General features: G+C 37.0%; 1 protein-coding gene and 1 pseudogene across 3 annotated transcripts in view; both read right to left on the bottom strand.

The window, feature by feature from the left end:
- The window catches only part of KCNQ5 (potassium voltage-gated channel subfamily Q member 5), a 592,520-nt gene that overhangs the window by 123,777 nt on the left and 442,764 nt on the right, over positions 1–25,979 (bottom strand). For all 3 annotated transcript variants that reach the window (XM_054490399.2, XM_054490397.2, XM_054490398.2), the window contains exons 4-5: positions 1,783–1,958; positions 1,143–1,268 (exon numbers count right to left, since the gene is read on the bottom strand). In XM_054490399.2, coding sequence (XP_054346374.1) covers positions 1,143–1,268; positions 1,783–1,958 — 302 coding nt within the window. The remainder of the gene's footprint in view (positions 1–1,142; positions 1,269–1,782; positions 1,959–25,979) is intronic.
- Positions 23,386–24,132, bottom strand: LOC129037968 (phosphoglycerate mutase 1-like; annotated as a pseudogene).

Genomic DNA, 25,979 nt, shown 5'->3' with positions numbered 1-25,979 from the left:
TGTTTGGCTATGATTATTTTCATATAACTCCCCTTTGGAATACCTTAAAGGAATAAAATAAAAAGAAATGTAATTTATACATTGCATAAAGCACTCCTATATCCCATGAGATTCTTATTAGGGCACTAGTTCCAATGACTGCTTCATAAATTCTTTACAATGCAGGGAAAATTTTTGCTTCAGTGGAAAACTATGCGTTGTTCAGAGTACACCCTTCCAGGTTTTTGGATTCTGATTTTACGGGGCTCTGCTCTTTTCATAGCCTTTGAGCTATTTTACAACTCTGTAAGTTGTTGATAACTGGTAGCAATGCAAAATAATTCTTGCCTATGGACATGTAAATAAATTCTGCCTAGTGGAGGTTGAACTGACTTCCCTCCCACACTGTGGAAGGAGCCAGTTTTGCCTCTATTTGCACATTGATTTCAATATTCCTGATCTTTAAATGTTTCTGTCCTTTGGATAGTGCTTTGAACTGGTTTTAACATCTTACTGGTTTCTTCATTAATAATGACTTAAACTTTTAAAATGAGATAAATGAATGTTTAGCATGTGTTGATTTTCTCTCTATGTAAGAATCATGATTTTACTTTATTTATTTGGAAAATTATTCTTTAATAACAATATAAAGAAAAAGTAGGTTTTAAGAGGAAAGTTTTGAAATTAGGTGACTATAATCTCTGATCTCACAGATGGTTACCAGCCTTCTTTTTCATTTCTTTGTGCTGCAATTTTATTCACAGCTTCCATTCATTTTTTAACCCCAGATAAACTTTTGAAGAGTGGAAAATCAATGCAACAATTGATAATTTAAATTTGTGCTCCACAAAGTTAAAACAAATAAACAAACTATCAATGTTTTAATCACCATTTAAAAAATGATATATATTTATATATTTTATATATTTTTAATTTTGGCAACAATCTAGCACTCAAGAAATATTAATGATGGTTTACAAGATAACTTAGTTGGCCTAAAAAGATGTGGAAAGCCTTTAGACAATAATAAGTAGTATTTATTTTCCACATAACTCTCTTTTGCAAGTTAATATTTTTATTGAAACCATCCATAGGAATCATTACATTGTATTAAAAAAAAATTCACAACATCCAATAAATAAAAGATGTATTTTTATACTTACTGTGCCCCACCAGAGAGCATCTGCATATGTAGAAAACTCTTTATTGGCATCCTTTTCCACCAGATAGACAAGGAAAGATGAAAAAATAAGAACCAAAAATCCTATGTACCAAGCTGTGATTAATTCCTAGATATAAAAGGAATGAAAGATTTTTAGAGGTGGGAAATCTTTGAAAAAGGAAAAAAGAATTCTATGATGATTCTATTCACTTTACTACTTCTTGGATGTTCATGACGGCTCTTAAATAATCCATTGTACATCATGTCCCAAAATTGTTTTAACCAATTTCTGCAATGACTAAGTTTTCTTTTTTTTTTTTTTTTGTTGTTGTTTTTAATTTTATTATTATTATACTTTAAGTTTTAGGGTACATGTGCACAATGTGCAGGTTTGTTACATATGTATACATGTGCCATGTTGGTGTGCTGCACCTATTAACTCGTCATTTAGCATTAGGTTTATCTCCTAATGCTATCCCTCCTCCCTCCCCCAACCCCACGACAGTCCCCAGTGTGTGATGTTCCCCTTCCTGTGTCCATGTAGTGACTAAGTTTTCTTGTGACAGGTTTATTAAATATTACAGCAATCAATGAAAAAGTTTCAAAAATTGTGTTTTTTAAGTTTAGAGAGCAAATTTTACCTTGCTGTGAGCATAAACCACCGAACCCAGTAATTTCCAAGTGCCTCCCCTTCGGTCCATGCGCACCATGCGGAGGATCTGTAGGAAACGGAGACTTCTGAGTGCAGACGTGGCAAAAATATTACCCTGAGTTTTTGCAGAAACAACTGCTATTGAAGCGATAAGAACAATGGTATCTGAAAGAAACAGGTCGAAACAGCCACAGTTAGCACGACCAGGAATTTTTATTTACCAAAACAATATTTCCAAAAGGTTCACTTTGACCTATTTAAAGTACAGATAAACAGATCTTGATTCCCAGCTGCACCTAGTGCCACTCGGCCTCTGTGGCACTTCTGAGACTGAAGAATGAAAAGGCAGAGAATGGGACCTACCTATTGCTGTAGTTCTGACCCTTTGGCCATTCTGCACTTTACATATGCAATTTTGAACAACGTATTATTTAACCTTCAACAGATTGGACAATGGTGCTCAAAAAACCCAAGGTTTCAGGGAGCCTTAAGACTTTGGGGCAACCTTTCACAGTGTCTCTCATTTCCTCCTTTTTCCTGTGGCAAAAGGAGCTCCTGCCTCAGCCCTCAACACCACAGCTTCTGGGTGATGTGACAGAGGCATGTAAATGTGTCCAGCCATGAAAGTGCTGTGAGATATAATCATTTCTCTTGTTTTCCTGCCAAATAAGTTTGCATTTCCTTTCTCCCAAAATTCCCTAATGTGGCACCTGCAACTTTGCATATTGTTTAACAAAGGCCTCAACTAAGCTGAATACTCTATGCTTCCTGTATAGAGTATTCTTTAGACCTGGTTCACCAATTATGTGTAAGTTTGCTGCATAATTAAATAATATTACATTTGTTATAATAGGGTATGTAAGTATAAACACTGTGCATTGCAAGGGAATGAATACTTAATATTTGACCTATTGACATTTGGCTGAAAAATCTGCCTTTTTTAAACAAAAAAGAGAAAAAGAGCATCTGATGAAAGCATAGAAAAGTTAAAAGAAAACTTAATCACTCCATAAGTAAACATCTGAGTGATGGGAAGTAGGCTTTGAAGTGGGATAAGTGAAGTGGGGATGAATGGCCTCCTGTGGCAATTTTAATAAAAGTTAGCTTGACTTTAACATCCTCAAATACAATTTCCTTCCTGCTCCAAGTGGGTTGTGCATGACTGGGCTTCCACACTCCAAAGAGGAGTTCCATTTCAAGGGTGTCACATTTGTAATGTTTCTGTCATCCTCTGGATTAACTGCTGTATGAGTGAGTATTCCTCATTCAGCTCATCCTTCTCCCTGCACTGAGAAAGGTCTGGTCTCCTGGTGTGGACTGAGAAGATCTTCTGAGCCTCTCTGCTGGTGCCCCTTTCTGGGTCAGTGCCTTGAGAGAGAGGGGGTCAGTTGTTGGCAGTGCAAGTTTCAGCCAAAGGGCTTCTTCTCTCCTCTCCTCTCCTCTCCTTTCTTCCTTCTTTCCATCCTTTGACAGGGTCTCACTCTATCACCCAGGCTGGAGTGCAGTGGCATGAGCTCCGCTCACTGCAACCTCTGTGTCCCACCTCAGCCTCCCAAGGAGCTAGGACTACAGGCATGCACCAACACGCCTGGCTAATTTTTGTATTTTTTTGTAGAGATGGGGTATTGCTATGTTGCCCAGGCTGATCTCGAACTCCTGAGCTCACATCATCTGCTAGCCTTGGCCTCCCAAAGAGTTGAGATTACAGGTGTGAGCCACCGGTGCCTGCCCTGAAGGACTTTTTCCACCAGCTCTAAATGCATGTGCTTTTGTGGGTAAGTACCCAGAGAGCCAAAGACAGTTACCACTCTTGGCAGCTGTTGGAAACAAGAAGAAACTAAATGTGTTGACACTGACACCAAAGACATATTTTAAGTGAATAAAGGCCAGTTGCAAAACAGTATGTACAATGTGATTTTATTTTAATAGAAATATATATTAGTATATGACTAGGAAAAAAATTTGAGACTAGGCTGCGTGCAGTGGCTCACACCTGTTATCCCAGCACTTTGGGAGGCCAAGGTGGGCGGATCACGAGGTCAGGAGATCGAGACCATTCTGGCCAACATGGTGAAACACTGTCTCTACTAAAAATACAAAAATTAGCTGGGTGTGGTGGCATGTGCCTGTAATCCCAGCTACTCAGAAGGCTGAGGCATGAGAATCCCTTGAACCCAGGAGGCGGAGGTTGCAGTGAGCCAAGATCGTGCCACTGCATTCCAGCCTAGCGACAGAGCAAGACTGCGTCTCAAAAAAAAAAAAAAAAAAAAAGTGAGAGTATACACTAATTATTACTATTAATTATTTCTAAAGGGAGTGAGCTGAAGTAAATATATGCATAAAGGGGCTTTTCACTTTGTAAATTATTAATTTCTGTATGTTGGAAGTTTATAACAATGACTGTGTCTTTGCAATTAAAAAAACTTTATAAAAAGAGTTATGTGCAAACACATCTCTTGGTTTTCATCATGTTGAGGGATTTACTCCTGAGACTAGTGGTTTACAAACAGACATTATTTATATGACCCTGTTGGGCATACATTTTGCTTTTATTTCATTGTAATCCTGCTTTCTCCCAAGTGTAGAAAGAAAAGAAAAAGATATACTACCTCATTTACTATGCTAAAATATTGGAAATACTAGAAATAAGTACATGGCTAGTAGGGGTGCAGAAAATACTACACTTAAAACTTACTATGTGCTTGGCATTTTCTTTAGTTCTAAGGTTTTTTTTTTTAAATAAATATTACCTTATTTAATCCTTATAATGACTTTATGTGTTAGGTATCCCACAGATCCCATTTTACAGATGAAAAAGTGAGGCAGAAAAAGCATATATTGTATTCATTTTTTAAAAAACTCAGCTATAGGTTTGTTAGACTACAGCACAAAAAGTATGCTATAAAGTTAGTTCATTAGAGAAAACCTAGAAAAGTAAGAGAAAGATTGTTGATTTGAGACAATTTAAAAATTTAGGCACACAGCGAATCACAATCTAAATGTTTGAAGTTCCAAAATATGCAAAGGTAACCACAGATTTGATTTAATACCCTCATTGTAATTCAGATCAGACGAGAAAGTTAGAGTTCAGTGAACTGAAATCATAGATGAGCAACCAAATGGCAAACAGTGAGTGCAGTCACAAAAATGTTTCTGGTTGGGTTACAGTCATCCACTGGAATTTTGCTGTCAGTACCACCTAGACTATTTCCTAGGCTAGTATTTTACAAGTTATGAGTAGTCTTTATTTTTATTTCTATTTATGTATTTATTATTTTTGTGATCTATTTCATAGAACGGTGGTTCCACAGTGTTGGATCACTGTTTTGTTCACGAATGTATCCTGAGTACCTAGAACAGTGCCTGAAATGTAGTAGGCACTTAATAAATACTTATATAAGATAAATTAGATTAAAAAACACTTAAAAGTTGGCTGAGCTTTGTTCTCTTACCACATCAATGGCTTATTGACTGGGATATCAACCTAAAATACTCAGGTTAATCAAAGGATCACTTCAATTTTTAGCACTGAATTCTACAGCAACATAATTGTTATAGCTATCATCCATTAGAGTTTATTTTAAAATCTCCCTATTATTTAAAGTATGTGCATATATATTAAATTGGGGGAGTAGCTTAAGCTGTGCAGTTAGTTAATTGTCTAAAATATTTTTTGAAACATAGGAAGCTTGTTTTTAGTGAAGATAACACATTTTGTTGTAAAGTAGAAACTATGGACAGCACTTGAAGCTCACTGGCTTCAGGTTCATTTGTTTATCCATTTATGTATTAAGTAGTTAATTGACTGTCAAGAATTATATTAGACACTTGTATTAAAAATGAATATTCAATCATTCATCTGACCATCCATCCATCACAATTTTGATCAAGTCCCTACTATGTACCAGGCACTGTGCTAGATGTTTTATATACGTCAATGATTCCGAATGGGGACAATTTTGCCTCCCTGGGACATTTAGCTATGTCTGGAGACACTTTGCATCGTCATAGCTGGGAAGGGGGTTGCTATGAGCATCTGGTGGTAGAGACTAGGGTTGCTGCTAACCATCCTACAATGCCCAGGACAGCCTCCAGAACAAAGAATGACTCAGCCCCAAATGTCAGTAGTGCCAAGGCTGAGAAACCCTGATGTACATTATTTTATTTAATTCTTCAAGCCACCCTATGTAGTAGATGGCATTATAACCTTCTCTTTCTTATAAATGAAGAAATTGAGGCTTATAGTGGTCAAGTCACTAACATGCATAAGTGGTTGAGCTGGCCCTTACTTGACTTCAAAGCTGTGTCCTGAAGAATTATGGTATACCACTCCATCCAGGGTGGGATAGGGATGGAGGAGGAACAGAAAGGGGGAGGCTATGAAAGCAGGTGGATAATAAATCAGGAATAAATTGTTATCGCATAAAGCATTCAGAGAAGAGAAAAGTGCAGGGAGGAGAAAGCAGAAATAAAATGATGCTGAAAAACAGATGGTCCTTTTATGGCTGCTTCAAGAGAAAATGGGGCTAGAGAAAGAAATAGAACTTCTAATAAACAAGGAGAAGCTCTAAGTCGCATGAAAAAAAAAAGCATGTAATCTGGAACTCTTAAAATCTACCTCTCTCAAAGGAAACAAATCAGAACAAGTTGGGAAGTAGTGAAGAAAGAGCTATTGATTATAAGCAGCCCAGTAGAAATGTGAAATATAGGTTTACAAGGTATTAGGAAGTAGGTTCACTAATTTACTGCATCACTTAGAATGATTTACACATTAATTCTTGAAATTTGAGGTGACTGCAAAGATTTGAACAAAATAAATACTATAATGATATTTAAGACACATAAGGACTGTGAAAGAGCTTATTTTTAGATGCCCCTGGAACTTTGCTCAAGTATTATTTAGTCAGCAAAATCAATATGAATTGATCACCATGGACCCTGTCTAAAAGGTGTTAGTCACTGAAATACCAAAAAGCCTTCATTATTTACATCTAAAGCTTCCCTATTGTGAACTCAAGGATTGGGTTAGAGCAAGGCCAGTTGTACATCTGAACCTGATGGACTGTGTTTTGTTGCTACAATTACACTGCATAATGCATGTATTAGAAAGTATAACATAGCTCAATGTAAAAGCACAATGAAAAGAACTAAATCATCTGGATCAAACAAAGCATGGTTGAACACTTTCAAACTAGTAGTTATAAGGACAGATAAATTCTCTCGAGGTAAGTAAGCCACAAAGAGGGTATGTCTTGACTTCTAGAAACTGTCTGGAGACTTCAGGCTTTTAAAATTTTTGTAAATTAAAAGTTATTCTATAGTCTCAGAAAGTTTTCCCTAATAACTAACATAAATTTACCTCTTTCCCTTTAAACTCACTTCATCTTGTTCTCTCTGAGACAATCAGAAGTACAACAAATACAATGTTCTTAATGTTTTTATCCCCCTCTCCCACCACATTTTTTTGTTCCAGTTTTTTGAATTATTCTAGTGTCCTCACTATAAGCTAAATTTTGAATAATTTTAATAAAATATACATTTTAAAGTTATAAAGTAAAATATCGAAACAATACAAATATGTATAAGGTAGGACAATAATTTATTTAATTAACCAATTACTTATGCTATAGTTTGGATATTTGACCTCCAAATGTCATGTTGAAATGTGATCCCCAGTGTTAGAGGTGAAGCCTAATGGGAGAGGTGTTTGGGTCATGGGGGAGGATCGCTCATGAATGGCTTGGTACCGTCCATGAAGTAATGACTGAGTTCTGGCTCTGTCAGTTCCCTTAAGATTTGGTTGTTAAAAAGAAAATGGCACTTATGTCTTGCTTCATCTCTCGCCATGTGATCTCAGCACATGTTGGCCCCACTTCACCTTCTGCCATGAGTGGAGGCAGCCTGAGATTCTCACCAGGAGCAGATGCAGGCACCATGCTTTTTGTACAGCCTGCAGAACTGTGAGCCACATAAACCTACTTTCTTTATGAATACCCAGCTTTGTGTATTCCTTTATTATAACACAAATAGACTAAGACACTTATTAATGAATTTTTAGGTTACTTTGGTTTTGCTATTAAAATGAGGCTGAAATGAATAGTCCTGTACATTTATTTTTAGGATAAGGAATTTAAGGCTAAATTTCTTGAGACTGAATTCTTGGCATATTTTGATTTGTGATTGATATCAAGATGTCTTCAAAATGATGGTACCAATTCTCACTAACAATGTATGGAAACACTTATTTCTCTCTCCTTGCTAATAAAAAGGAATGCTAATAATAATAAAAACAGTACTAGTAAAAGCTAATGTTTACTGTTCACTACGTGATAGACATGGTTGTAAGTATATTCATATATTACCTGGGATATTATAAGTCTTCAATCTTTGCAAATACAGTGGGAAAAATAAAACCATCCCCCTCCTGTTTTAGACTCCTGGATTTCATGTCATTTTTAAGTCACAGAAGTTAAGTTGTCTAGAATGACTTTGTCCAACCAAGATTATAAAAATATTTTCCTATATTTTATTTTGGCACACTTACATGCTTATTTAGTTAATGAATTTATGTTTACTATTCAGAATAGTCTTTGTGGCAAAGGTAGCTAGCTGTCTACCACAGATATGTGCTTCCCTTCTAAGGTACAGCATTATCTCTGAGAAGTGGTTGCCCATCTAGAGGTCTCATTTCCCGGGACCCCTTGCTTCTGGGTGAGATGAGGTGACTAATTCTAGTTAATGAAGATGAATGGAAATGATGTATGCCACTTCCCGGTTGAGGGCAAGCACATATGGCTTATCACTTTCTCTTTTTCTATGTCAGTTGCAGTTTGGTACTAAGAATGCCCTTAGAAGCCATATGCTGAAGATGGCAGTGCCTTTGTCAGCCTGGGTTCCTGAATGACTGCATGTAACAGAGTCTTTACCGTATATCCTAACCCCAAACAAAGAACACCTTCATTGGACTATTACACAAGTAAGAAATAAACTTCTATTTTATTTAGTTACTAGAATTTGGAGATTTATATAATAACTAAACATTACTCTAACTTATACAATCATTAGTTTTAACGGAATTTTTGTTTGTCTCTGTGGTGAAGTAGAGAACTAATCTTACTTTTTATCCCATATGAAAGTCAATTTTCCCAGTACCATCTAAATAAAAACTCTGTCATTCTCCAAATGTTTCCATATACTTATTGAGAAGCTTATTTTGGGATTCTATTATGTTTTATTGCCTATTCCTATATTCATATGACACTAATGTTATTCCTTTTCAAAGTAGTATCAATTATTGTAAACCTATTTATTTTTCCCAAGTGAATTTCAGAATAAATGAATCAAGTTAAACAACAAAATTCTGATACAGACCACATATTAAATTCACAGATTAACATCTCCTTCTTTATTGTCTTCCTCATCTCATATCTACTGAGTGGTTTACTTTTATTGATTCTGCTTCCGTAGTATGTTTCATATCTAATTTTCTCTTTCCATTTATCCTGTCTCCTCCTTAGTTCGGGCCTATGCTACTTCTCTCTTGGTCATCCCTACAATGTATGGCCTGGTTTTCACTCTCCTGTTTTTCCTTTCTGTAAACCACTTTGTGTTCTAGTACCACATGAAAATGTTAAGATGATTATATTACCTCTGTGATTTAAAAAAGGCCTTCCAATACGTAGAAGGAAGATCAAATTCTGCTACCTGGCATTCAAAGTGCTCTATAAAATGCTGCTGCTCTGCCTGGAAGCCCCTTCTCCCTTCTTTACCTGGTTGACTTCTGCTTGCTTCTGGAACTCAGCACAGATATAACCAGTCAAGGCCACTTGTGCCCAGAAGTCTGAGGTATGCTCCTGTCATAACACTTATTACCCATGATTATACTAGTAGTCTGTTTACTTGCTGGTCTCTTCTATAGTAAGCTGTAAGAAACCAATGGCCTGCAGACATGCCTATTTTTTTTGTAACCTCAGTGACTAGCTCCGTACATATCATACTGTAGATGTTCAAAACTTATTTGATAGATACTTACTTGATAAGTTATTTGTTTGTAGTAATTAGGAAAGAAATAGAATACAATTTTATAATTTCAAAGGTCTTAAAAATAATATAGTTTAATCTCCCGTATTTTGCAGTTGAGAAGTGAAGGCACGAATACACAAAAATTCCATACATTAAAAAAGAACTCTACACAGATTGAAATGCAAAAAACAAACCTGGAAAAAAATGGCAACATATATGATGATGAACAAAAGATTAATATCTTTAATATATAAACATAAAACGCTAAGAAAACATGCTAGTAGAAAATTGGATGGAAGGCACAAATACAAATTTATCCTAGGAAGAAGAAACAATGACTAATTAATATATAGAAAGAAGTTCTTTACAATTTCTAGTTTTGAAATTTAAAATAGTAGAAAGGTACCATTTTATTCTATCAAACTGACAAAGTTTAAAAAAATGAATTGTCAGTGTTGGCAAGGCAGAGAAAAAAAGTTATTTGATGAAGATTTTCTGTAAGAATAAATTGGTATGGTATTTTTTTGGGGGAGCAATTTGACATTATTTGACAAAACCATTAACAATGTGAATAGCTATTATTTCAGGAATTTAAACTGTAGGGATGTATGATAAAATTGTAGATGTTAACAAAATTTTGCATCAGCCTACTTATTAAACTATTTTTTTCTCCTCCAAGCTCATACCTAACACTATTAGTAACAGTATAAAAAATGAGAACCAATCCAGATTTCTAATAAGGATGGATTAATAAAAACCAACATGGTATATCCCTTCCAGAGCATGGGCTGTGGTGCTCACGTGCCTGAGTTCCAATCCTGGCTCTGCCGCTTAATAGCTGGGTTACCTGGTTAAGTGACTGAATCTTTCTGTGCCTCAGTTTCTTTATCTGTAAAATGTAGATAATAAAGGTACCTATGTCATAGGGTTGTAAGAATTGAATAAGTTAACTGTGAAACATCTCAGTACAATACTAACATACAATACATTTGAGCTAATTTATTATTACTATTATTATTACCACAAATGCGATACAGCCACAAAACATCATGTCTTAGAAGAATATTGTGAGATAAAATATTTCTAAACATCATTATTTAAATAACTGATTACATAGCAGGACAGCAGGATTTCAGTTTTGCTCTCCCAAAATATTATGTATTTTTTTTTGTTTTTTTGAGATGGAGTTTCCCTCTTTTTGCCCAGGCTGGAGTGCAATGGCGCAATCTCAGCTCACTGCAACCTCCACCTCCGGGATTCAAGTGTTTCTTCTGCCTCAGCCTCCCCAGTAGCTGGGATTACAGGCACCTGCCACCATGCCCAGCTAATTTTTGTATTTTTAGTAGAGACGATGTTTCACCATGTTGGTCAGGCTGGTATCGAACTCCTGACCTCAAGTGATCCACCAGCCTTGGCCTCCTAAAGTGCTGGGATTACAGGTGTGAGTCATTGCACCTGGCCAGATTATGTATTTTTATAGTATATAGAAAAATAAATAGTATAAATACATATATTTGCATATTAATGGTGATTATCTTTAGATGGTAAGATTATGTACAAATTTTAGTTTATATATATATATCTCTTTTGTCCAAATGATCTTTAATAGCCATGTATTGCTTTTGTAATGAGAAAAAAGAGAACCATAATTTATTTAAAAAAGAAGCTATGGCCTAGAAAGGTTAGTACATTGGCCAAGGTAATTTATTTAGTCAGTGGTGGGAAAACAGAAGAGAAATGGGCAACATTTATTGAGTACCCCTGATATATGAGGCTGTGTGGGATGCTCAGTACACAGACTCTATTTCATTGTTTCTCCATAATAGCCCTTCAAGGAGGCACAGAGGTTATGAGTGTAAACTTCATGTGCAACAGCCCAGGTATTTCTAGTTCTGTCCTTTCTTAGTTGTGTGATCTTGGGCCTATTAATCTTGCTGAGTCTTGGAGTCCTCACCTGCAAATAGGGAATAGATCCTTTTTCTCACAGGGCTATTGGGATGATTAAGTGAAATAATACATATAAAGCCTTTAGTCTGCCTTAGTGTGCCTGGTATCATGTTAACTCTCAATCTAAAAAAAATGTTTTATAGATATACCTTTCCCTTCAATTTTGTAGATCAGTAATGTGATACTAAGAAAGTCCAAGAATCTTATCCAAAGTCATTTAGCTGGTAAATGGAGCAAAAAATCAAGCTAATTTCTGTTTCCAGAGCACTTATATATTTTTTTCCCATGTTTCTCTTTTGGTAGCTTTTATTTCATAGAAAGTGTAGTAAACAGGGATGTAGAAAGTCAAACAAAGGCTTACATGTGATATTCCAAGAAGTAAAGTATTATCAAGAATAGGGAATATAACTATGTGCAAATAGTTGATGTTCAGGTAAAATTTAGTGAAAATATTATAATTAACATGTTTTTTATATTTTAGGTTGTCCCAGTGGGACAGCAGATTGAGACAGAAAGGTCAACCTGCCTTATCAATGTGAGCCCTTTTCTGCAGAAATTTATAATTTTTTTAGTGTCCCATGTATATCATGTGCCAGATGTTTTATTGCCAACAGAGCAGCAAGATAAGAAGGAATGGAAATGTTCTGGTTCCATTATATTTGCTTATGTATACAGAAGGAACTTCCAAAAGAAACAGAGATGTAAAGCATGGAAGCATAAAGAACATTGAACTATGCCTAGTTTAATTATCTGTTTGCCATTAACTAGCTTTGTCACCACTTATCTCTCAGGGCTGGTTTCCATACCTTTAAAATAGTTGGATTGAACTGGCAAGTGTCAAGGATCCTTTCTAACTTTGAATTTCTCAAATTCTAAGTGGTACATTTTTCATTTTGGATACTGGTTGAACGAGGAAGCATTAGAAGGAGTGTTTTGGATATGACTTTTCTCAAATTAAGTGTTAAGGCAATTTATTCATTCATTCATTAGTTCATTTGACAAATATTTTTTGTTGCATGTCTACTATAAGCCAAGCATGAGGCATAGAGCAGTGAATAAAACAGAAAAGTTTTCTGCCCTCATGGAGCTTATGTTCTTCTGGGGTAGGCTGATGTTAAAGCAATAAACAAGTACAGAATATAATGTTAGGTAGTGACAAAAACCCTGGGGAAATGCAGAGCAGGATGAGGGTGGAGTCACAGAGGGGCAGGTGTTCTATCTTAATGTGAAATTCCAAGAAGTAAAGTATTATTAAGAATAGGGAATATAGCTACTTGCAAACGGTTGATATTCAGGTAAAATTTAGCAAACACCTTATAATTAACATGTTTTTAATATTTTAGTTTTTATTTTATTTTTGAGACAGTCTCTGTCACCCAGGCTGGAGTGCAATGGCATGATCTCAGCTCCCTGCAACCTCCACCTCTCGGGTTCAAGCAATTTTCCTGCCTCAGCTTCCCGAGTAGCTGGGATTACAGGTGTGCACCACCACTCCAGGCTAATTTTGTATTTTTGGCAGAGATGGGGTTTCACCATATTGGCCAGGCTGGTCTCGAACTCCTGACCTCAAGTGATCCACCCGCCTTGGCCTCTCAAAATGCTGGGATTATAGGCATGAGCCACTGAGCCCGGCTGTTTTTAGTATTTTAGGTTGTCTCAATGGGAAAGCATCTCAGAGGAGCCAAGACGAATGAAGTGAAGGGGTGACTGTGATCATACCTAAGGAAAAATGGTTCCAGGCAAAAAAATATAAAGACCTTGAGGTGGAAGTGTGTTCAGTGTGTTCAAGGGAAGGCAAGGAGATCAAGTTAGCTGGAGCGGAGTGAGGGAAGGCTCCAGCCAGATCATGACAGCTTTGGGAATAGCTTTAGATGTCCTTCTAAGTATTATATGATAGCGGCAGGGGAAGGGTTTTTGGCAGAGTGCAGGATCAGATGTGTATTTTACAAGATCATTTTGGTTGCCTTTGGGAAACCAACCAGGAGGGGGCTGGATGCCAGAAATGAAGCCAGATGTCAGAGAGGAAGCTGGAAGGCCAGTTAAGAAGCCACTGCTGTGGCCTGGACAAAGGGTGAGAGCAGCTTTACAAGAGTGATGTTAAAGTCAGGAGGAGCTGTAAAGGAGCTGGATTTGGTGCACATTGTGAAGGTGGAGAGGCCAAGACTTGCTGAAGGACTGACTGTGGGATGAGACAAAGGAGGGAGTCTAAGGCTGACTTCAGGGTTTTTGGTCTAAGCAATCGGGTGAATAAAGTGCCATTAACTAAGCTGGGGAAATACCACTGGGGATAGGTGAGAAAGGAGCACTATTTGAAGGGCAGAACTACTTGTTCCGTTATGGCCATGTTAATTTTGAGATGCCTAGTAGGCATTTGGTAGATGGTGAATGGGGCTGGAGTCTGGGGGAAAGGTCAGGGATGCAGAGTCAGGCAGTAGATTTTTTTTTTCATGCTACAGGACGAATCCCTTGCAATATCAGTAACCTACTGAAACAAATTGCTTCAAAGTGTGATCACAAACATTTAATTTCAGATGTGGGTTACAGACTGAAGGAGGTAAGGAAGCTGTGTTTCTGTATTTATAAAACAGGAGAGAAGCATTTGACCCCTGAGAGTCATGAATGAGTAGGAGGTACATCCTATTTAAGGCATACTCTAGTATCTTGAGTAAATTACCTAGGTGTAATTCCAGCAGTTTTCAATAAATCGAAGAGATGAAAAGTCATGTGTATTTTCTGATGCTTTAGAACATGGTTTAGGGCAATGATACAGTGGCTTTATATTACGTTCTTTTATATAGAAAGTTCGAGACAGCTTTTAGAAGCAGCAATTTTCACGTTGCTATCGTCAGACATTTAAAATTTTCTTCAGTACCTATTTTCACACACACCAAATGACAAAGCTGCAGTCAGTTTTGATTCCTAAACAGAACCCCATACCAGTATTTGACTGCAGATTTAAAAAAAAAAGATTTGGATTCCACCAATGAATAATCAAATTTGAAACATCTGCTGGAAATCCCAACATCCTATGATGAAATTCCATGCTTGGATATCTTATTCAAGGTCATAGCTTGAATATTTAAACAATGGCATTATGGGTTTAAATTTACAGAGCAAAACTACAATACCTAATTTATAATACTCCCTTTTTGCACTTACTCTAAGCAGTTAAATGGCATGGACTCTCTGAAACTTAGCAGCCAGTTATGTTTAGTAGTGTTGGGATATGTAATTTTTCTTTAAAAAACTTGGTATTTATTTTCAGATGACATACAGATTATGATTAATCATCACCTACTGCTAAAAGTTTTTGAAAGGATATCTTCAGGAAGTTCTTTGAATAGACTGTGTTACTTGGATGTTACAATGGAGATGCCACTTGAGATGAAACGTCACTTAGCAAAGGACATTTATGGATGGGAATTCATTCTAAGTATTATCTGGGAAAATTTAGAATTACCTGGTTCACCTGGCTCTCTTAATATTTTTCAATGCACAATTTCCTATTTTTGGAAATATGAAATGGATACAGTTTAGGCACTTGGCTAATCCTTAGGGATAAACACTGGGGTGTGAAAATAGACTTTTCCTCCTGTGAAGAATAAAACGATAGCACTTTAAAGAGTGAATCTGAGTAAATATAAGCCAAGAATAAATACCTGACATTCATTATAATTTTGAAAATCTTGCTTGTTGCCATGTGTATATCTATTATATCCATCTATCGATCTATCTATCTGTCTGTCTATCTATCATCTATCTATCTATCTGTCTGTCTGTCTATTATCTATCTATCTATCTATCTATCTATCTATCATCTATCTATCTGTATTTCAGTGGGATTATTAACCAAACAGGTCACATGTAATTATGCATCTAACTCTCATCTTTACTTATAAAATCCTTACCAAAATTTTCCCTCACTGGCACTAGATTAGAGCAGTTTTTGGAACTTTCTAATTTCATATTTGCTTTTACGTATTGCTGTTTATGAACGCTGCAAAGTGTATTGCTGCTCTTATCTGCGCTTAAAAGGAAAGAAATAGTGTCCCAGAGAGGCTTGTACAAGATAATGCGATAAATTACTTCCAGAAACAGGATCAGAAGTCATGGCAACCAACTCCCGAAGCTGCAGGTCAGGCGGTGAAACACATTGTCTTATAACAAATCCTAAAGCTATGGGGAAAAATCTTGCTTTGGACTCACTTTCTTTTCATTATCAATTCCTTTCTTACTGTCATGAGCTTTTTGAATAAGACACGCTCTGTTTAAAGGAGAACAAAAACAAGGTTTATTGAAAACATGTGATACTACAACTTAGTAATCCTTTATAAGGAGACTGGAGATGGCCTTATCGAGTTCAATACCATTCAGGAGCTGGATATTTTCCCATTAACTAAATATGGAAGAGTATAAAGAAAGCATAATTCAAAAATAGTTTCAGATGTGCACATTTTGACACTGTGACCAGTAAATACTCCAGAAAACCACAGAAACTTGATAAGAGATGGATTCTTAAGTCACACAATGGCAAATGTCCTAAGGATTAGCTACAGTACTTTGATCTCCAAATTCCAAGCACAGATTTGGAGTCTGTGGTAGGGGCTAAAATCAAATATTTAAAACATTTTGCAAAAGGCAGAAGTAAAATAAGTGAGAAAAAGGCAATATGGGAGTAGACAAGCCTCCTGTAAAAGAACCTACAATTTAAAGCATGCATGCAAATTAAGCACTTTATTAAAAAATATAATCATGTTCACATGACCAAATAAAATAATTGAAGCAATTAGATTAAAAAATGCAGGCAAAAAATATCCTTTTCAAAACCTCTGATAACTGAGGCAAAGGGGCTAGTTTTCACCTTGCATTGCTTGAATAATTGCCACATTTTTTTTCTCTATTTGCTCATGCTGACTGTGTTGTTTTTACTTTGCGTGTATACGGGTTGTGATGGGGGCCCTGGGGATGACGCTTCTCATGTGACTGTTTACTAGCTTGCAGTTTTCTGAATTTTTTATTCATTCAATACACATTCATTGTGGCCAGAAGCTTCTAGGACCTGGGTATGTAATATTAAAGGGCATGGCTGGTGTGGACCAGATAGATGCCTTCTGTCTGCACAAGGCTGAAAGGATGGTTTGCATAGAAGACCCTGAATCGAGTAACCACAATCATGAGTGATGAATGTTATGATAGAAGAAATACAAGGAGCACATTGCAGGGACAATTAACTTAGTTAAGAGGCCAGGGAAGCCTTCTGGGAGAAACATAGGTGAAGCCATAATTAACAACCAGTCTACAAGAAAGCTTCAAAAGCCCTTCTAATTAACCCACATCCTTTAGGTACCATACATACCATTCCTGAAATTATTTATTATATCTAAGGACTCCAGACTCAAAAAGTACCTGTCTTGGGTCTTGCTCCTTCCATTTACCTCTTAAAATAAAATGTATTCTTATTTAAGATACACAGACTCTCAAATTCTAGGAAGGCCGTATTAAAGATATTTTGAGGAAAAATAATAAACAAAAACATACAAAGACGGTCTGAGTTGCTAATTTTTTTCTGATTGTAGGTATCGATTCTAGGATTGATTAGAGGCTTCACTGAACACATCACTTTTATAATTCTGTTTGCTAACCCTAAGAGTTATGGAGTATTGATTAAACACCAGGCATTAAGCTAAGCACTTTACATGTATCATCTCATTGCATCTTCTTGGGCAATCCTTTGAAAAGGTACAACTAAAATTCTAAGTTTAAAATTAAGGAAATATATGAAGAGCAATTAAGGCAAATAATAAAGCATCTTTTAGAATAGAGCTTTTCGTGGGTTAAAAATGCCATTCTACGTTACTTCAGCCTAGAACTGAGGAGGTGCACATGGAAATCCTATGGTAAATTATCTTTGGCATTGTCCCTCTTTGCAATGACAAAAGTGCCCGGAGTGTGAGTAGATTCGGAACAACTGTACATAATATGAGCCCATTAACCTATCCCAATATTGCTATACAAAAATAATAATAGTCAACATCTAAACTGTACTTCATCTGTGCCAGGCAATAATTCTTTTAATTTAGTTTTTGAATAGTTAACATATTTATATTTTAAACATCAAAATGACATAAAGAGGTAAATGCTGAAAAATCTTGCTCCTACCCCTGTTTCCATTCATGCTGTCCCCATTCGCTATCCTCAGTTAAACATTTTTATTCTCTTCTTTTTGTAAAAATTATTTCAATGTTTCTTTATACAAACACAAGCAATATGAATGTAAACTTTTATTTTTCTCCTTTCTTACACAAAAGTAGCGCACTATATATGCAGTATTACATTTCATTTTTCTTTTATTTCATATATCTCGAGATTCTTCTGTAGCCGTGCAGAAAGGTCTTCACTATATTTTATTGTTTGGATGTATAATAGTTTATTCAGCTATAGTGAACATTTACTATAAATTGATGAAATTATTAGGAAGTAGACTTCCTGGGTCAAAGAGTAAATGCTTAAGTAATTTTGGTAGATATTGGCACTCTTCCATAAGGGTGATACCCCTTTGCACTCCTGTGGCATGTGAATGCCTATTTCCTTGCAGTCTCGTCAATAAAGTGTGTGGTCAAACTGCAGATTTTTGCCAATCTGATAGGTGAGAGAATGCTTTCATTTGCATTTCATTTTTATGAGTGAGACTGGGTATGTTTAAGAAGTGTATATGTATTTCTTATTCTATGACCAGTCTGTTCATATCCATTTTATTTTCTGTTAGGTTGTTGGGTTTTTCTTGATTTCTAGAGCTCCTTATAATTTAAGGTGATTAGCCTCTATTTTTTGGTAGGAGTTGTAAATATTTTTCCACATTTGTCTTTTGACTTTGCTGTTTAGTTTATCATACAGTATTCTTTGATTTTATGTATTCTATCAATATTTTCTTCTATGACTTTTGTATTTTTAATTATAATTAGAAAATCTTTCCAGATTCCAAGGTTCCAAGAGAATTCACCAATTTCTTCTGCCCAGTATTTTATGGTCTTATTTAATTTAAATCTTTGATTTATTTGGAGTTTATCTTGGAATCTGGTAAGGTAGATATGGATACAGCTTTATTTTTTTCCAAATGAGTAATTAATTATTCCAGCATTTCTTACAACCAGAGTGAGAATGAAGTTGGGATTCATATATTTTGGCCACACAGGGTTGTTTCTGACTTTGAGAAAATAATGTTTTTGTTGGTTATGATGGAAGATCCAAGGGGAGACATTTGGCAGAGTCTTGGAGGAAAAGTAGTCTTAGAGAATAGTTTTAAGAATAGGGCAATTTCTGAGAGGTGTTGAATTAAGGAGAACAAATGACTTCTTTTTAGATCACATTAGAACCATGAATATCGGACCCAACTCTCTATAAAGCACCATTGGGTCTTAGTGGCAATTTTAAATATTTTATTCCGTTGGAGTAGTACTTTAAGGCTCTAACTAACGTCATTATCTGTATCTTTTAGCAAGAAAGTATAATTAGTATTGGTCTCAGTAAAGTTTGCTTGAATAAGGACTTTCTAAAAATTAAAGTTAGATTTAAATAATGGTCTTTCAGGAATTTGTACAGTATTGGCTTTTTACATTAATTGGTCTCTTTATACTTCATCTATGTAAACATAATACTTATATTCATTTATCACAGCATGAAGAACTGCTCCTTAATGGGCAATACTTTCATTTGTTTCTTGACTCAAGTGGTAAAATATAAATTTCAGCAACTTCCGCTTATTAAAATAATTTTCATAGGAAAACAGAAAAAGCAGAAACATGATTTCTATGAAAATAAGATGTCATTTAAGACAGCATGGTCTAATTTAATGCCATGAAACATTCTACGCATTTCAACATTTTATTTTATGATTTATTTTTAAACTTTTATTTCAGGTTCTGTGGTACATGTGCAGGTTTGTTATATAGGTGAACTGTATATTATGGGGGTTTGATGTTCAGATTATTTCATCACCCAGGTAAAAAGCATAGTACCTGATAGGTAGTTTTTTTATGCTCTCCCTTCTCCTACTTTCCATCCTCAAGTAGGCTCCCATGTCTGTTGTTCTCTTGTTTGTGACCATATAACTCAATGTTTAGCTCTCACTTGTAAGTGAGAACATGTGTATTTGGTTTTCTGTTCCTGTGTTAGTTCGCTTAGGTGAATGGCCTCCAGCCTCATCCATGTTGTTGCAAAATACATGATCTTGTTCTTTTTTATGGCTGTGTAGTATTTATGGTGTATATGTACCACATTTTCTTTATCCAATCCACCATCAATGGGCATGTAGGTTGATTTCATGTCTTTGCTATTGTGAATAGTGCTGTGATGAATATATGAGTGCATATGTCTTTAAGGTAGAACGAGTTATATTCCTTTGAGAATAAACCCAATAGTGAGATTACTGGGTCAAATGGTAATTCCGTTTTGAGTTCTTTGAGAAATTGTCAAATGGCTTTCTACAACGGCTGAACTAATTTACATTCCCACCAGCAAGCATTCCTTTTTCTCCATAATCTTGCCAGCATCTGTTATTTTTTGACTTTTTAGTAATAGCCATTCTGACTTTTGTGAGATGGTACCTTATTGTGGTTTTGATTTGCATTTCTCTAAAGATTAGTAATGTTGAGCATTTTTTTGTATGCTTGTTGGCCATGTGTATGTCTTCTTTTAAAAGTGTCCATTCAAGGCCTTTGCCCATTTTTTAATGGGGTTGTTTGTTTTTTTGCCTGTAAATTTGTTTAAATTCCTTACAGATTCTGGATAATAGACCTTTGTCAGATGCATAGTTTGCAAATATTTTCTCCTATTCTGTAGGTTGTCTGTTCACTCTGTTGATAGTTTCTTTTGCTGTGCAGAAGCTGTTTAGTTTAATTAGATCTCTTTAGTTTAATTGACAAAATTGGTCAATTTTTGTTTTTGTTGCAATTGCTTTTGTCTTTGTCATAAAATCTTTGCCAGGTCCTATGTCCAGAGTGGTATTTCCCAAGTCATCTTCCAGGGTTTTTATAGTTTTAGGTTTTTTTTGTTTTTGTTTTTTTTTTGAGACGGAGTCTCAGTGTCGCCCAGGCTGGAGTGCAGTGGTGCGATCTCGGCTCACTGCAAGCTCCGCCTCCCGCGTTCATGCCATTCTCCTGCCTCAGCCTCCCGAATAGCTGGGACTACAGGCGCCCGCCACCTCGCCCGGCTAATTTTTTGTATTTTTAGTAGAGATGGGGTTTCACCATGTTAGCCAGGATGGTCTCGATCTCCTGACCTCGTGATCCGCCTGCCTCGGCCTCCCAAAGTGCTGGGATTACCGGCGTGAGGCACCGTGCCCAGCCAGTTTTAGGTTTTATATTTAAGCCTTTAACTCATCTTGAGTTGATTTTTGTATATGGTATAAACAAGGTGTCCAATTTCAATCTTCTGCATATGGCTAGCCAGTTATCCCAGCACCATTTATGGAATAGGAATTTCTTTTCCCATTGCTTGTTTTTGTTAGGTTTGTTTAAGATCAAATGGTTTGTGTGTGGCATTATTTCTGGGCTGTCTCTTCTGTTCCATTGGTCTATGTGTTTTGTACCAGTACCATGCTGTTGTGGTTACTGTAGCCTTGTAATATAGATTGAAGTCACACAATGTGATACCTCTGGCTTTGTTGTTTTTGCTTAGAATTGCCTTGGCTATTCAGGCTTTTTTTTTTGGTTTCACACAAATTTTTAAATAATTTTTTTTTTCTAATTCTGTGAAGAACTGGTAGTTTGATAGGAATAGCACTGAATCTGTAAATAGCTTTGGGCAATATGGCCATTTTAACAATATTGCTTCTTCCTATCCATGAGCATGGAATGCTTTTCCTTTTATTTACATCATCTTGGATTACTTTGAGCAGTGTTTTATAATGCTTGTTGTAGAGATCTTTCACCTACCTGGTTAGCTGTATTTCTATGTATTTTATTCATTTTATTTTTTTAATTTTTATTTATTTATTTATTTTTTATTACACTTTAAGTTCTAGGGTACATGTGCACAATGTGCAGATTTGTTACATATGTATACATGTGCCATGTTGGTGTGCTGCACCCATTAACTTGTCGTTTACATTAGGTATATCTCCTAATGCTATCCCTCCCCCCTTCCCCCCACCCCATGACGGGCCCCGGTGTGTGATGTTCCCCACCCTGCATCCAAGTGTTCTCGTTGTTCAATTCCCACCTATGAGTGAGAACATGCAGTGTTTGGTTTTCTGTCCTTGTGATAGTTTGCTCAGAATGATGGTTTCCAGCTTCATCCATGTCCCTACAAAGGACATGAACTCATCCTTTTTTATGGCTGCATAGTGTTCCATGGTGTATATGTGCCACATTTTCTTAATCCAGTCTATCATTGATGGACTTTTGGGTTGGTTCCAAGTCTTTGCTATTGTGAATAGTGCTGCAATAAACATACATGTGCATGTGTCTTTATAGCAGCATGATTTATAATCCTTTGAGTATATACCCAGTAATGGGATGGCTGGGTCAAATGGTATTTCTAGTTCTAGATCCTTGAGGAATCGCCACACTGTCTTCCACAATGGTTGAACTAGTTTACAGTGCCACTAACAGTGTAAAAATGTTCCTATTTCTCCACATCCTCTCCAGCACCTGTTGTTTCCTGACTTTTTAATGATCACCATTCTAACTGGTGTGCATGGGATGGCATTCTTTTTTTTTTTATTGCACATCACTCCTTTATTATACTGATCTGGAAAAAGGATTTAATACAGTTATGCGCAAATGAACACTAGACCTATGTGGCAGGGCCAAGCAACTACAACATGATTCAGAAATCAGTGAAAAACACACTTGGAGAGGACCAAGAGGCATTTCACTGCCATGAAACAAGGCAGAGAGGGATTCTAAAACACACAGCATGAAGCACTCCTGCCCCTCAGAGGTCAAGGAGCTTATCCCATATTGGTATGAGGAATGGCTTATTTTCTGATGACCACATGTGGGACTATTTCAACCACCACGAGAAACTCTTAGAAGGGTTATTGTTCTGTATTATTTATATACACTATACTTTTTTTAAAAATAAAAGTAAATGTAACACATAAACTAAATTCAGGATTGATCCCAACCTTCTAGAGCCAGTTCCTCTGGGGTCAGGGAGGAAACAGTTGTCACATCACCATGCAGGTTACATTCATCTTCCACTGGGATGACTAGAGCCCCCAGGCAGTGGCCTGACTACAGACAAGCACAGGACTAGCTCCTGGGGGCAGACAGGCTCTCTTGCTTCTCCTCATTGGTCGTAACTCAGCATGGTTCCTCCTCACAAGTCCTTAGTAAACAAAGCACTTGCAAAAACCCAAGTTGCTACCTTTGAACTCTCTTGGATAAGGGGGGCTTTTCCACAGCTTAGACTGAGAACCTGTGCCCTAGAAGTGCTATTCTGACTAGAATGTATGAAGGGAGTGGGTGCAGAAGACAAAATGGCTAAAATGAAAATGGGAGCCACCAGTCCCCATCTGCAGCTGCAACTCAAGATGTCTATAGATGTGGTCAGTGTGACATGCGCAGGAGGGAGGGGCAGATGGATGCAATGGGCAGGGAGGGTGCCTGTTTGCTGGCCTTCACTTCTTGGCTTTGCCCTGGGTAGCCACAACTTCCATGGCTTTGCACATGGTCTCTTCATCCCCCAGGAACTGCGTGGGCTTGATGGGCTTCAAGTTCTTGTCCAATTCATAGACAACGGGAATGCCAGTTGGCAGGTTGAGCTCCATGATAGCCTCTTCAGAGAGACCCTTCAGATGCTTGACAATGCCCCAGAGGCTGTTGCCATGGGCTGCAATCAGTACCCGTTTCCCCTCCTTGATCTGGGGAAATATTTCTTCATTCCAGAAGAGCAGAGCTCTGGCAATAGTGTCCTTCAGACTCTCACAGGAGGGTAGGTGATTTTCTGTGAAGTCTGCATACCTGTGATCCTTACCGATGTCGCTGTAGAAAGGATGGTAGGGCTCCATTAGAGGTGGTGGGACATCATAGGAGCGCCTGCAGATCTTCACCTGGGCCTCACCATATTTTGCAGCAGTTTCTGCTTTATTGAGACCGGTTAGAGCCCCATAGTGCTGCTCATTGAGGAGCCAAGTCCTCACTATTGGCAGCTACATCTGATCAATGGCATCTAGCACTGTCCAGAAGGTCGGGATCACTCTCTTCTGCACTGAGGTGAAGCAGATGTCAAACTCATAGCCAGCATCTTGCAGTGCCTGCTCATGGCCCGCCAGGCTCAGGACGGCATTGTACCAGCCGCTGAAGTGGTTCTCCAGGTTCCACGCACTCTCACTGTGCCGGATCTGCACCAGTTTGTTGGTGGCCATGGTGGCAGGCTTGGGGGATAGCATTCTTGATTTGGCTCTCAACTTGGATGTTGTTGGTGCATAGGGATTCTACTGATTTTTGTACATTGACTTTGTATCCTGAAGCTTTGCTGAAGTTGTTTATCAAATCAAGGAGCTTTGGAGCAGAGATTATGGGGTTTTCTAGGCATAGAATCATACTGACTGGAATCAGGGACAGTTTGACTTCCCCTCTATTCAGATGGCTTTTATATCTTTCTCTTGCCTGATTGCTCTGGCTAGGACTTCCAGTACTATGTTGAAAAGGACTGGTAAGAGAGGACATCCTTGTTTTGTTCTGGTGTTTAATAAGAATGCTTCCTGCTTTTGCCCATTCAATATGATGTTGGCTGTGGGTTTCTCATAGATGGCTCTTATTATTTTGAAGTATGTTCCTTCAATGCCTAGTTTGTTGAGGGTTTTTAACATGAAGGGATGTTGAACTTTACCAAAAGGCTTTTCTGCATTTATTGAGATGATCATGTGGTTTTTGTTTTTAATTCTGTATATGTGATGAATCACATTTATTCATTTGTGTATGTTGAACCAAACTTGTGTCCCAGGGACGAAGCCTCCTTGATAGTGGTGGATTAGCTTTTTGAAGTGCTGCTGGATTCATTTCACTAGGATTTTATTGAGAATTTTTGCATCTATGTTCATCAAGGATTTGGCCTGAAGTTTTGTTTTTTTGTTGTTGTTGTGTCCCTGCCAGGTTTTGGTATCAGGATGATGCTGGTTTCATAGAATGAGTTAGGGAGGAGTCCCTCCTCCTCTGTTTTTTGGAATAGTTTCAGTAGGAATGGTACCAGCTTTTCTTTATACTTCTTGTAATATTCAGCTGTAAATCCCTCTGGTCCCGGGCTTTTTCTGGTTGGTAGGCTTTTTATTACTGATTCAATTTTGGAACTCATTATTGGTCTCTGCCCAGGATTCAATTTCTTCCTGGTTCAATCTTGGAAGGTTGTATGTTTCAAGGAATTTATCCATTTCTTCTAGGTTTTCTAGCTTGTGCGCATAGAGGTGTTTTTAGTAGTCTCTGAGGGTTTTTAAAATTTTTGTGGGGTAGGTGGTAACATCCCTTTGTCATTTCTGATTGTGTTTATTTTGATCTTCTCTCTTTTTTTCCTTATTAGTCTAGCTAGCGTTTTATCTATCTTATTTATTCTTTCAAAGAACCAAGTCCTGGATTCATTGATCTTCTGTAGGTTTTTTTGTGTCTCAATTTCCTTCAGTTTAGCTCTGATTTTAATTTCTTGTGTTCTACTAGCTTTGGGGTTGATCTGCTCTTGTTTCTCTGTTTCCTCTAGGTGTGATGTTCAGTTGTTAACTTAAAATCTTTCTAACTTTTTGATGTAGGCATTCAGCCCTATAAACTTCCCTCTTAATATTGCTTTAGCTGTGTCCCAGAGATTCTGGTATGTAGTATCTTTGTTCTAATTAGTTTCAAATAATTTCTGGATTTCTGCCTTAATTTCATTGTTTACCCCAAAGTCATTCAGAAGCAGGTTAATTTCCATTAATTTCTATATTTATTGCACTGTAGTCTGAGAGTGTGGTTGGTATGATTTTTTTTTTATTTGCTAAGGATTGTTTTATGGCTGATTGGTCAATTTTAGATTATGGGCCATGTGCAGACGAGAAGAATATATACACTCTTGTTTTTGGGTGGAGATTTCTGTAGATGTCTATTAGGTCTATTTGGTCAAGTGTCAAATTCCGGTCCTGAATTTCTTTGTTAGTTTTCTGCCTCAGTGACCTGTCTAATACTGCCAGTGGGATGTTAAAGTCTCCCACTATTATTGTGTGGTTATCTAAATCTCTTTGTGGGT

The sequence above is a fragment of the Pongo pygmaeus genome, chromosome 5, assembly GCF_028885625.2.
Source record: "Pongo pygmaeus isolate AG05252 chromosome 5, NHGRI_mPonPyg2-v2.0_pri, whole genome shotgun sequence".
NCBI lineage: Eukaryota > Metazoa > Chordata > Mammalia > Primates > Hominidae > Pongo > Pongo pygmaeus.
Note: the sequence above shows the minus strand (reverse complement) of the source record. Positions and strands in the feature narration are given on the sequence as shown.